The sequence below is a fragment of the Biomphalaria glabrata genome, chromosome 2 (genome assembly GCF_947242115.1).
Source record: "Biomphalaria glabrata chromosome 2, xgBioGlab47.1, whole genome shotgun sequence".
Lineage (NCBI taxonomy): Eukaryota > Metazoa > Mollusca > Gastropoda > Planorbidae > Biomphalaria > Biomphalaria glabrata.
In genome coordinates, this window is record NC_074712.1 from 19,429,700 (window position 1) to 19,443,708 (window position 14,009).

At 33.2% G+C, this 14,009-nt stretch overlaps 1 protein-coding gene across 5 annotated transcripts in view; it reads right to left on the reverse strand.

Annotated features, from left to right (window-relative positions):
- Window positions 1-12,946, reverse strand: part of LOC106052123 (glutamine--fructose-6-phosphate aminotransferase [isomerizing] 2-like) — a 31,018-nt gene extending 18,072 nt beyond the window's left edge. Inside the window, exons 1-11 of one of the 5 annotated variants that reach the window (XM_056019580.1) lie at window positions 12,795-12,912; window positions 11,320-11,490; window positions 5,665-5,760; window positions 4,463-4,570; window positions 3,960-4,055; window positions 3,632-3,757; window positions 2,942-3,000; window positions 1,984-2,118; window positions 1,821-1,882; window positions 1,117-1,196; window positions 338-355 (exon numbers count right to left, since the gene is read on the reverse strand). In XM_056019580.1, the coding sequence (XP_055875555.1) occupies window positions 338-355; window positions 1,117-1,196; window positions 1,821-1,882; window positions 1,984-2,118; window positions 2,942-3,000; window positions 3,632-3,757; window positions 3,960-4,055; window positions 4,463-4,570; window positions 5,665-5,671 (691 nt within the window). In that variant the 5' untranslated portion in view covers window positions 5,672-5,760; window positions 11,320-11,490; window positions 12,795-12,912. Of the gene's footprint in view, window positions 1-337; window positions 356-1,116; window positions 1,197-1,820; window positions 1,883-1,983; window positions 2,119-2,941; window positions 3,001-3,631; window positions 3,758-3,959; window positions 4,056-4,462; window positions 4,571-5,664; window positions 5,761-11,319; window positions 11,491-11,647; window positions 11,798-12,794 lie in introns of those variants that run through there. The other 4 variants (XM_056019579.1, XM_056019582.1, XM_056019581.1 and 1 more) reach the window with 4 other exon arrangements.
- Window positions 12,947-14,009: the final 1,063 nt, after the last annotated feature.

The following is a 14,009-nucleotide window of genomic DNA, read 5'->3' on the forward strand; positions in this document are numbered from 1 at the left end:
TCTAAATGTTACTGACTCAGATCTCTAAATGTTACTGACTCAGAGCTCATCTTTCCTCAAAGTACAATGGTTGCTACATCATTACTAATACAATTTTTTTATAACTTCCACAAAAACAAAACAAAAAAGAAAAAAAAAGGTAATTAAAAATTTAAATAGATTATTAAACCTTCTGATCTTAAAACCTTTTTACTCAAAGCGAAAATCTTTAGAAATTACAGCAACTTGCAAAGGCCCTTGTATTATAGCTGTTTATAAAATAGCTATATGCAGATATTAAAAAATCTTAGGAAGCAAGATAAGAAACTAAATATGAGTCCCAAAGCATAAACCTTACTTTTGTCAAGAAGTGGTGCTGCAAATGATATTAGAATTATCAAAATTAAAACCTTAAATTATATTATTAATCAATATTTATTTGTCATCACTTCATTAATATTTGCTTTTATTAAACCCTAACATGAACGTTGGAAAATGAACTGATGTAAAGGTCAGAAAAAGTGGGTTAGAAATGTGGAAGTAAAAGTAACTGAACGACAAGAACCCTTAACATTTTATCAGACCCCAGACCTAGCCACAGATAATCCAATACATTGCCCCCCCCCTCCCACCCCACCTTTTGGTTGAAGTGTAAGGATAAGGAAAGACAAGAATGGAAAGATAAATGTGGTCAAGTAAATGAAGTACAAACAGTTCAGAACACAATTGAAATGGTGAACCAATAACAAACAAGTTTTCGACTATTTGAGAAATGACGTAAGTTAAGAAGTGTTAAACAGTTGAAAACAATGTTCATGATGATTTCAGTAATTAGAGGTATTGATGCAACCAAACTTTAATAATACATCTCGCTGAGATGTTTAATACACATGCCGCTAAAAAAATAGAACAAATTAACAATTCATTTTTTTTTTAGGATAGAGGCTTGCACAACTTAACATAATTATTAAACAATCAAATACACACAGAAAATTAGATGGTGATTATATGTTTGTCTTGCCATTAAAAATAAATCTGCTATGAGAAGCTTTCTATACTAAATTAACAAATATCTAAGCAAAGAATTTTATTAACAAGCAGCAACTGACATACAATATCTGACTGAAATGGGCTCACCTTTGGCAAACAGTATAGGAACATGGTCTGTGCTCAGTTTGGTTTTACTTTTCACACCAATTAAAAGTGGACTTCCCCGTCTAGTGATAATTATAATATAGAACAATAATTACCCACAATGTAATATGCAGGTTGTCAAAATAAAATTCAAACTCAAGATGAAGAGTTAAACATATGTATAAGAATAAAAATGATTTTTTAAACTTTTTTTAATTTAAAAAAAATCAGCTGACATTAATTAACAGGTTTAATGCTTGTATTAAAATAGCTGTCCCTGAGAATCTCAAAAATCGAATGGGCTACTGACATTCAGATGGGAAGAAATAAGAAGATGTAATTTTATTCCTTTGTTCCTATACATTCAGTAAACTATTTGTCACAGATTGGATTCTGGTCTCCATTAAACTTGAAGTCTTGAACTATACATACTAACTAATCCAAACAAATTTTGGATGAATCCAGGAACCATGCACACATAGAATGAACAAGTACAACCCTTCTAACCATCACTAAATAGAAATCTGTCAAATTTATTTTTATTATAAACTAAATCACCTTGTTCAAGCCTGTCAACTATAATAATCCATTTACCTTAGCTATTCATTTGGCTGGAGTGAGCTAAGTAAGTAAAGCATTAAATTTAAAAAAAAAGAAATGAACTAAATGTTTAAGCAAGAAAGTCTTGTCAAGAATGTGCTTCCTACCTTGTGGCCACTATGTCCCCTGGATAATGTTTACTCATGACAGCTATAGCAAAAGCCCCTTCCTGCAAATGAGGGTGCCAACAATAATTTCAAACAATTAAAAAGAAATGCATTGAATGCAACATACAGAAGCTAATGAAAATGTAGTTAAAGAAAAACTAACCAACTGGGCAATGGTCATCTCAATCAGTTCACTAAACTTGAGACTCTGGCCAAGATGGGTGTCATATAAATGTTTGATAAGTTTGGCCACAACTTCTGTGTCTGTCTCAGACTCAAACTGAAATCCTTTTTGTAACTGCAGTGTCAGAATAAATAGTCAAGCTTTTATTGAAATTTATTCATAGATATTTCCATTTATATTATGTCATCAGGCATTTGTCAATTTATTTAGAGTGTTATCTGTAGTGGACATAAGGCAATGTATAAAACAAAAGATATCATAAAAAAAATAAAAAAACTTTGTTTCTATTCTTTCATTCTCTGTATCATTTATTTCAGTTAAATTTTTAAAATAAATTCATAGATATTCACATTTATGTCACCAGGCATTTATTTGTCAATTTACTTATAATGTTATCATATAGTGTTATCTATAAGGCAATGTATAAAACAAAAGAGATCATAAAAAGGTTAAAAAAATCTTTGTTCCTATTCTCTCATTCTCTGTATCATTTATTTCATCTACAATTTTGAAAGTAAAATGTGTTGGTGGTGGCTATAAAGGAGAATGGAAATATGGTCAATGTAACATTAAATTTTGTGTGTTGGTTTAGAAAGCATTTAAAATTTTTAATTAATTAATTTTTTTTTTTAAACTTGATTTAATAGGTATTACATTACGTAAGATGATAGCCATTGTTTCTGAGCTAAGTTAATTAATTTTAAAAAAATGGTTACTATTTTAATATCGGAAAAAACTTTTTTTTTTCGTTTACATTTCTAACACATTATTTGTATTTATTTTTGTACATTTTCCCCATCAAACAGGCCTTGACCTTGACCATCATTTGTATCAATCTTCTTTGCTGACTTCCTTAATGTGACAATGTCCCTGCCCATTATCACAAATATGGGATATGCCACAAAAGTTCATTTAAAGACTAAATCTATGTACTTACCAAAAAAGACTTAATGTCCTTGTAGTTGGTGATAATCCCATTGTGGATAATGGCAAACTCTGATGGTAGAAAAAATAAGCAAAAGGAAAAATAACAACTTTTTTAAAAGCAAAGCTTATCCAAGGGAAAGAACTGCTAATTACTGGCATTTACTCCTTGTCTGCTATATAAAACAAAGTTAATTAACTAATTTGTTAATTTTTGGATTGATTTGTGTATTGTCATTGACTATGAATAATTATGCATAATTTCAACTTGATCGTGGGAGAAAAAAATGTGTCAAAACGTAATAAGGGGATTAAATCCATATATACATCCATATCTCTCTTTAAGTAGCATGTATTCCCTTTATTTTGAGGTCATACAAAATAGTTAATCCCCAACAAATAATTAACTAATTGGTTAATTTTTTTGATTGATTCATGTCTTGTCAGGTTCAATGAATAATTGTGCAAAGTTTTAACTTGATCAGAGAATGGAAAAATGGGAAAAAACATGTTCAAACTTTTTACAAGACAGACAAAGTGAGTTGATACAAGCTTTGTAAAAAATTAAACACAGACTGAATGAAAAGGAGCATAACTAGTGATTAATGTAATATATTTTCTTATCATATAAACACTGATTGCACATACAACAACAACAGAAATTTACATCATTGTTATAAATTGTATCTGTATAGATATTCACCATTATTAGGGTCAGATCTGTGAGGGTGTGCATTCACTGGACTTGGCTGGCCATGTGTAGCCCAACGGGTGTGTGCAATACCAACATGGATGTTATAAATCTTATCATAGTCCAAATCTTTAGTCTCTGAAAGAAAGACAAGAGTGGATTAATAAGAGTTTTATGCTACACTGCAACCAACAACTTTTCCATTATTATAGAGAAAGAAATAAACTATTACAAAATTTTAAAAAAATAGTAATTTATATTTTTTTCTTGTTCTTCCATTTAGTTTTTTTGCTTTTATTCCTACGACACAAGAACCTAGTTTATGTTTGAACAGACTCACCAAGCAACAACTTTTCTAATGCTGCAACTTTCCCAGTTTGTTTGATGATCTTTACAGAACAGTTGTCTTCACTGTCTGAGCCTTCAACTGCTATACCTAGACAGCAATGACACAATGGGTTTTAAATTGTGTCTTAAATTAGATTGCTCTGTGTTTTTGTTAGCAAAAATTGTGAATTTTGTTTTATTTTGTAAAAGGAAAAACAAAAAGAGAAGTAGAGAAAAAAAGGATCTGTGTCCATCAGGTACAAAGAAAAAAAAAAGCTATGGTAGTTAGTTCATTGAAATGTGATGACAACCACTTTCATATGATATCAAAGTGAAACAATGTTTATATAAAGTTAACATCCTGCATTGCTATAAAAAAAGTATACTAATAGTTTTTATACTTACAAACTAGCATTTCATTATTAGGTAATGGTTATCACTTGGAGTCAGAAGACCAGCTCCAAGTTCTAAAATTATACTATATTTAAAATCAAAGTTTATGAGTATTTAGGTTACCTGCAGAGTCATAACCTCTATATTCCATGCGCTTCAAGCCATTGATGAGTATATCTAATATTTCTTTTCTGGTTGCAGGCACCAAATAATTGAGATATGCAAAAATACCTAAGGAAAAAATAAGTTTTTACAAGTTTGTTTTGTTATTTGTCATTTTACCCTGACTCTCTTGCCATAGTGTGAGCTGGTTTTCAACAATGTCTGTTGTACACATTTAGGCTAAGTTATTGACATTATTTTTTTGTTTATCAAAATTTATTTTTTTTTAAAGTCTGTGTATTTATAGAGAGATAACTTTGGTTTAGCAAAATTTCAGTGTTGAGCCATGTCAGTCTAAGATGTGTTTGAGGCAAAGATGATGCCAATGAGGTCATTGTTGCTTAGATGGCAAGGTGTGAAGCATTTTGTTTTTTAGCTCGTGCAACATTGCACCTTGTAAAGGAGTATATTTGATATGTATGCAACAAATATGTTACACAATTGTTGAAACATTGTGACAATGAATAATTTAATCTAAATCTAAATTAAATATTTGCTCATAAACCCCACTAAGTAATTTGTTATGTTAAGCTAATGGGTGAGAAAATTTGACAGAGACCTGGGCATGTAAATTATTGAACACAGAAACAGATTACCTTTACAGCATTAGCCCAATAGATTGCAAAGGACTGAAAGGGGAACTTGATATACATAATAAAGCTAATGATTGATACACTTGTGAGTGTGAACATGATTGTCCATAGTATATATATATATATATATATATATGTAATGGAGGCATAGTGGTTGAGTGGTAAAGTGCTTGGCTTCCAAATTAGGGGGTCCCGGGTTTGAATCCTGATGAAGACTTAAATTCAGGATCTTTAGGGTGCCTCTGAATCCACCCAGCTCTAATGGAGTAAGTGACATTAACTGGGGAAAAGTAAAGGCAGTAAGTCATTGTGCTGGTCACATGACACCCTCATTAACTTTGGGCCACAGAAACAGATGATCTTTATGGCATTTGCCCAATAGATTACAAAGGACTGAAAGGAGAACTTGATATACATAATAAAGCTAATGGTTGATACACTTAGGAGTGTGAACATGATTGTCCAGAGTATGAATTGTAGCACTATAAACTGTTTATATTACGAGTGTTGACAGTTCAGAGTATGACAAGTGAGCCCAACATGGTAATAATTTATTATTGCTGTACTCACCACACATGTTGTTATTCTTTGATTGACTTCACCAGAACTGAACTATCAAGTGCTCAAGCTTTTTGTTGTCTTCAGTTTGTTAATGTTTTTTTAAACCTGTCATTGGATATGAAAATTGGATTTTAAAATATTAGCTGTTGTTTTTGAAAGTATCTAAGCAAAAAGTAAAATGACACAAATTGATGCTATAATGTATAGCCAGACAAAAGTGCTTCAACTGGTACTTAGTCTCTTATACAGTGAGATCTAGTAGTGAGACAACTCAAATAGGTGAGAGATACTCTTTCAAATCTCTGCTGCCTTGCGGTGCTTTAGGCTTTAGGATTGAACCTTGAGAAAAAATCAACAGTGAAGGATCCGCTATTAAGTTGCTGCCAAATGTATTGCATAGAAGTCCATCAGATCAAATAAATATCTGACTTTCTAGTAACAGCTAATTATTAATCTTAATCTCAATTTTATTTCCAGTCCTACATTGTACATGTAAAGATGATGCTACATTTAACTACATTTTCAAAAATCCTTCTCAGCTTGACCTATTAAATCATGCTCAAACTATGAAGATTTTTGAAGAATAACATCTTCTTCACAGCCAAATAAAATTGGAATTAACATGAGTGGTTTCTGTATTCTACTATGCCAGCAAAAGTTGAATTTCATTTATGGCTTAAGTACAAATTTGAGAGTAAATTCTACAGATTGTTGTATTCACAGTAATAGGAGGAGAAAGACAGAAATATGTTTATCTTTCTACACTAAGTAGTATTCCCATGAGACAAATAAAAGGGGCTATAATTTGTCTCCACCTTTTCACTCTTGTCAAAATGTATTGACTCATACAAAATTCCTCTATTTCCTACAATTCTATGTGTCTCATACATTGCCTGACTCTTTTTTTGTACTCTGGTACTGTTTCTATTAAAAAGAGTTGTAGTTCCTTATAAGGTCCTAGTGCTTTAATATTGACTCTGTTGCCAATGCCTTCCTTTGTGATATTTTTTAACTTTTAAAACCCAGCTCCATGATTTGAACTTTTTTTCCAACTCTGCCATTAAGAGTCTAAAACATATAACACAGATTTGGTGAAGGCGAAGCAAAAGTTTCCAAAAACTAAAATAGTACATAGGAACCAATTCACATAGATTCTGGAAGTGAAGGTTGTTAGGAAGCTAGATGAAGCTTGACGGGATGTTAAGACAGACTAAGACTTAGACTGCTTTATTGATCCATAAGAAAATTTGTTGTGATTACAAGGACTCTTTTCTCATATAAAGACAACACAACAGAAATATACACATAAATAGAACAGACACAACATAAAGAGTTCATTCAGTGATTACACACAGGCATCTTGGTCATTTTCATGTTTCCTGATCAATGGCTGGCATTGATATAGTCTGTCCGAGTAAAGTACGAACGAGTTTTTGTACCGCTCTGTTCTTGTCTTGATTGACTGTAGTAGCCCACTTCGCAACGACCTGACATAGTTATGATGGAGCGGGTGGCTGTTGTCTTCCAAGATTTTTCCGATTTTTCTTAGACATTTCTGTTCATAAAGTTCATTCAAATATGCTAATGTTGTGCGTGTAATTTTTGATGCCCTCTTTATAATGTTTTCTAGGCAGTGCAACAGTTTAGATGAAGCGTTGCCTTGCCAACAAATTATTCCATATGTTAGCAGATTTTGCATTGTCGCACTGTAAAAATTGTCTAAGATCTTCCTGTTTAGTTTAAAGCTATTGAGTTTGTATAGGAAGAATAGTCGCTGGGCTGTTTTCTTTGCCAGAGTTCCAAGGTGGTCTTCCCTTGAGAGCTTGTTATCTTTGATGACACCTAGATATTTATAAGATTGCACTTGTTGTATTGGTGTGGTCTTTATCTTGAGTTTGTGTATCATCTGTTTTTCCTTTCTGAAATCTATTATGATTTCTTTAGTTTTTGTGACATTCAGTTCTAGATAGTTGACAGTGCACCAGTTTGTAAACTCATCTATCATGCTTCGATACTGAGTTTCATCTCATGAAATAAGACCAACTATGGCAGAGTCATCAGCGAATTTAATGAGTTTAACTGAATCATAGATGCTTCTTATGTCATTAGTGGAAAGAGTATACAGTACAGGAGAAATTACACAACCTTGTGGGGCACCTGTACATAGTACTCGAGTTGACGATTTGGTGGTGTTGACTTTAACATACTGAGGACGTTGGGTTAAAAAGTTTAGAACCCATGCTTGTACATATGGGCTGACATTTAAGTTACTCAGTTTGTTTATTATTAGATGTGGCTGTATGGTATTGAAAGTCGAGGAGAAATCTACGAAGAGCACTCGTGCATATATTTTGGGTGTATCGAGATGCTTATAAAGCAGGTCCAAAAGCAATAGAATTGCACCCTAAGTTACCCTGGCTGTTTTATATGCAAACTGGTGAGGGTCTAGGCAAGGGGTTCTCAACCTGTGGGTCGTGACCCCTTTGGGGGTCGAATGACTATTTGCCAGGGGTCGTCTAAGACCATCGGAAATTTTGTTTTTTTGTCAATTTTTCATTGAAATATTTTGTTTGGTCATTTCCTACGTGCTGTAACAAATACATTTGTACCATAGATGGTCTACAATTACAATCTAAGGTATAAAGTAAAGGGCAGATTAGGAAATTTCAGATACCTCATTAAACGATTGTGAAGCGTCAATTAAACGAAATAAAAATTGGGGTAGACATAGTTTAAAACACAAACTTTTTACTAGACGATACAGAGAGCACTTTTAGTGAGTGTAACATCATTGCTTGAAGGTAGCCTTTTCTTTCCTTTGGTAGTTACTTCTTTTTTCAAACACATTGAATAACTCCATTGCGGAATCAAACATTATTTCAATGGTGAAGATTTAAGATAATCTTGAAACTAGTAATAGGAACTATTAATACATAATTGTTTTCTAGTCCATGTTATTGAAGGTAAAATATTCATTACGGAACATTCCATGAACATGGATCTTGAACAAAAGAATGTTAGAAAAGTAAATATAATGATGATTTTTTGCGGTCTGGCTTTATGAAGTCAGAGCAAACAAAGACGTCTAAGCTTTTGCAATAAGGACATCCAATTTTTTAGTTTTAAAGCTCATGGAGTCAAAAAATCTAAATTCGGATGTCAGTTTTGAAACTTACTGTAGGATTCATGGATATGTATTAGCAAAGAAGACACTGCCACCAGCATTACATCAATAGCGATGCAGCTAAAAATTATTTATTTTGAATGTTAGTTCCACAATTTTGAATCAAGTGCTTGCTGACATCTTCCGTTCTATCTGAGATTGTTTTGCGCCTTCTTCTTCCATTTTTAACAACATATCATTGCGAAACAGTTTTCTAGTTATCAAGTCTAAATTCAGAAATAGACTGAATGATAGACTGACGCTGAAGATGTTATTCATTGTGATCTTGCAAAGTCTGTCCTTAGAATTCCTGAACTGGTACATCAGAAACACTCTCAACATTCGTAATGACATTGGCTTGTTTGAGAGTGCTGTTACAACAATATTTTTTAGCAATGTAGTTTACTATATCAAAGACTGTAGTCTAACGTTTTCCATGCTTAGTCATACATTTCAAATTGTGACTTAATTATGTAACATAAATATAATACACACGCTGGTCTAGGCTATTATTGACTTTTGCTACAAGTTGTTTAAGCATATATTTTTCAAAACATTTCATAACTATAGGTGTTAGTGCTACTAGGCGGAAGTCATTTAAGCTATTCTATAATTGGTTTCTTTGGTAGGCCTACTGGTACAATCTCTGAAGTTTTCCAGATGTGTGGAATTTCACATGTTTGCAACAAGTGGTTAAAGATGTGAGAGAAGATAAAAGAGATTTGTTCCACACATAGCTTGATCTGCTTGCCACTAATTTTATCTGGTCCAGAAGCTTTTGTTACATTTACCCTTCTAAATAATAAAGGTCACCTCATCTTCAGTTACAAAATTGACGTAGGGTTCTTGTTTTCCTTTGGTCAGAGTGTTGAAAATTTATTTTTGTAGGTCAACAAAATCTTCTTTGTCAAAACGAGAATAAAAATCATTTAGTTCGTAGGCGAATTTCTCCTCATCATCCACTGAAAATCGTTCTCGTCTTGAGGCACAGCCTGTTATTTTCTTTAATCCTTCCCAGCGTGCTTTTGACTTATTTCCAAAGAAATTTTCAATTTTTTCTTGGTACGTTTTTTTCCCTTCAATTTTTGCTTTTTCAGTGCATTTTTAGCATTTATGAACTCTTCGTTGCTAGCCTTATACTTTGTTTTCTTTTCAATAATAAGGTGTTTGATTTTTTTGGTCATCCAGAACTTATTGTTTCCATAGAATAATAGATACGAGTTAACAGTTTCTGTTAGTTCATTTATGTCAGTTCTCAATGTTTAAATGGATGTGATGTGATGAGTTGCTGTGAACATCTGTATCAATTTAGAGAGTGTTCCTTAATGTGTTTCATTGAAACCTGGCTCAATGATATGATACCCGGACTCTTCTGTTGATCACGATAATTTTACATTTATAGAGCAGACAGAACAATTAATAGTGGGAAGTCAAAAGGAGGAGGACTCGCAATCTACATAAACAAGGAATATTGCAACGCCAAGAATGTGAACATCAGGAATACAATTTGTGACCCTAACATTGAACTTAAGTGTGTCACACTTAGGCCTTACTACTTGCCTAGAGAATTCACACAGGTGTGTATTATTGTTGTGTACATACCACCGATGGCTGATACAGCCGATTGCGTCGGACGCAATTTTTGATGTGCTTCACAATGTAGAATCAAAACACCCAGTCTCTGTTTGTATCATAACTGGAGATTTCAACAACCTAAATATAGACAACACACTGCCAAACTATTGCCAGTATGTCTCCCTCCCCACAAGGCAAGGTAGAACGCTCAACAAATGTTACGTAAACATTAAGCAGGCTAACAAAAGTAAAAAGTTTGTTACCACTTGAGGAATCTGACCATACACTAGTATGGTCAGATACCTAATTACAAACCTACTCATTAAACAACAAAATGAGTAATAAAAATGTCAAGATGTGGTCGGAAGAGGCTGTAGAAAAACTAGGAGGATGCATTGAGAAAACTAACTGGGACAGTTCATCTAGAAGGCATTTAGAACCAGTTCTTTAATAAATATACTTAATATTAAATGAATATATGTACTTTTGGAGAGACTATTCAGCTTTCTAACATCATACATTGTGTTAGAGGCCTTGGTAGACAAGTTCCTGTGTCTTCCTTTTTTTTAATCTCCACAGCATTCAAGTTGCTTATCTGTGACTTTTCATCTCTATTAGCTATAAGCAAATAACTCAAAAACCTGAGTGCTATTTTTTTTTAGTAATTCTAACAAGAAATTCAGGTTTAGATTATTCTTCTGAGATGATAGCTCCATGGTGTTTCTGGCTTTTAACTTTTTTTAAACAATATTCTCAATTACGATGTTTGTTTGTATACATCTTATAGTTGTTGTACGCTGCATGTCAAGTGGTGTGATGTTTGTTTACCACTGATAAGCATGTCATATGCTGTTGACATCTTATCAATGTGTCCAAAAATTCTTTCAGCTATTCTTTTATTCCTCCAAGATGCTTTGAAAAGTCACCTGAGATTTCAAATAGAAGTATCTAGGGGTTGTTGTTTTTTTGTGCTGCAATCCCTTGAAGTCTGATGTAGGTTGTCTTTCTTTCACGAGAAGCAAAATAATCAGTATTTCAGGACACTTCAGTTTCATATTTTTAGCAGCTGATTGATCTTCCAGCATGTAGAAGGAAGGCTGTTAGGATTCGTAAAATGAAATAAAAACACTTACTAGCCTACTAGATCTTTAATATTAACATAATGGCTAGACTAGGTTTTCAACTATGTAATAGTGGACCAAAATAAATCTGATTTCAATTAATACCAAATCCATTTGAACAGTGCTGACATACCTACACAGACAGTTAAGACACAGACTTTTATAAACCTAGCTAGTAGTAAGCTTGCTCTCTACATGTAGTATACATATAAGGTATATATACTATATAGATATAAGCTCCTGTAGTACTAGATCTAGATGTAGCATCTATAGTTTTTTGCTAGGTAATATTTAGTTAAGTCTTGTTATAAATAGACTCTAGATCTAGTCTAGTTAGAGACAGTCTCTCTACTTCTACCATAGACTACAGCTGTAACTGTATTGGCAAAGCGATAGAGTTAATTTTGTTTGTGACCAACTGACACATGTAACACAAGCATGGCAGTCAACTGTGTCAATAGACAAAGGACAGTACTAGTACAGTATACATGCAAATATGACCGAGTTACGGATGTGATCGAAAGCCTTTGTGGACCAGAGACAGAGTGTGTAAAGAGTTCAGTACAGGACAGCGAGGAGACCGGGACTGTTAGTCTACCATGAAGTCAATCCGGGTGGAGTGAGTCCTCAAGTGAAGCAGATAGTAGAGTTTAGTACTTTAGTACAGTGATGTACAAATTAATAAGTGTAGTCAGTTTATTGTGTTGTAACAGTAGATAGATAGTAGATACACTGTAGATAGAGTGTAAACTCAAAACTGTCACTCTGTTGTATATTTATAGTAGATCTAGAATTCTAGATTCTAGAATATAATCTCTAACTCTAGAGTAGACTAGTCTAGATTCTAGATGGATACACTACAAAAAGAATTACTTTTCTTGTAGATCTATATTAACATTTATTATTAATTTATTTGTAGTTTAAAGTTAGGCAATCCATCACTCATCGTCACTGAGTACCAGCAGTGCCAGCACCTATACTATTTTATTTTTACAAAAAAAGCACTGCTTGGGACCCATACTTGATTGATAATTTCTACTATTATTAATATAATTATTATTATAATTATATAGATCTAGATATATAGTTTTTATACTATAATAATTATAATATAATTTATTATAATAATATAATAGTCTGTGACTGTCTAATACTTTATTCACTCTATACTCAATGAGTCAATGACTCAATACTCATCAATACTGGCATTCTTAGATTCTATAGAAGAATATAAATAATCTAGACTAGGTAAGTCACGTAAACTAATACCAAACTAATACCTATTCTAGGTCTAGATAACTAGACTAGATATAGATCTATAGACCTATCAACCTATGTCCTATGATCCTATCTAAGATCTAGATCTATTTCAAGTCAACGACGATGTATTATTATAGATTAAGGATTGTTTCCTGTTTCCTAGAGAAGCCAAAAAAAAAAAAAAAAGTAGCCAGGCCTATACAAAATTAAAAACACAGATTGTTAGTTCGGCATATAGGTCAGTGAAATCGTCAAAGTAGATCTAAAACGTGCTCCGTGTATGTCGAAGGGGCCGTCTAAACCCGGAATAAAATTTTATAAGTGGCTTCTGTCCATTAACTGTGACAGTTCGCGTAACAATATATAGTTATTAGTTATATATATCTATCTAGATCTGGATTATGGGTATGCCTATAAATAAGATCAAGAAATTGGCAATTTAAAATTGGCAAGTTAATTAATGATATCAAACAAAAAAAAACAATTGCATTTTTTTAAACTGCGTGTATTTTTTTTTTTATAGTCAGTTGTTCCTCTTTGTGTTTGTACATATTATATATATACATTCATCCTCTTAGCAGTGGCGTAGCTAGGGATTTGGAGGATCGGGGGCTTGACCTTTTTAGGGGCCCTGCATTTTGACATATGACATCATATATGACATGAGATAAAAAAAAAACAAAGCATTATAGTTTATTAAAACAACTTTCTATAAATCAAATAGGAGCATAAAACTAAAATGTACACGTTATTTAACCTTGGTTAGGCCAATAATAGAATATGCAACCTCTGTCTGGGACCCCTCAACTCAAGATAACATTAAGAAACTGGAACAGGACACAAAATAGAGCAGTGAGATTCATAACAACGAATATTCACATTTAACTTGATTAACACTTTAATTTAGTACACTTAATTCAGAAAGCCTTCAGGATAGGAAGACTTAAAAAAGTAAACTAGCAATTATACTGTTATAAACCTGGTGGTGGCACAGATGGGGGTAGTTGTGTGAATGTAGTCAGACGACGCAAATCGCCCCAGGCCAGCGCTAGACGAGCGGTCAACCATGACGAGTTACGACGGTCAGCCGAGTCGTGTGTCAACAGGATGGTTCGGGAAGGATCGACGTCGTGAACAGAGCTCAGTAGCGTCACGAGAGTTGTAGTCATCTGACCACCTAGAAACGTCGAGCGGCGTTCTGTCCGGTTCTAGAAGGCCAGTAGGGACCCTATATA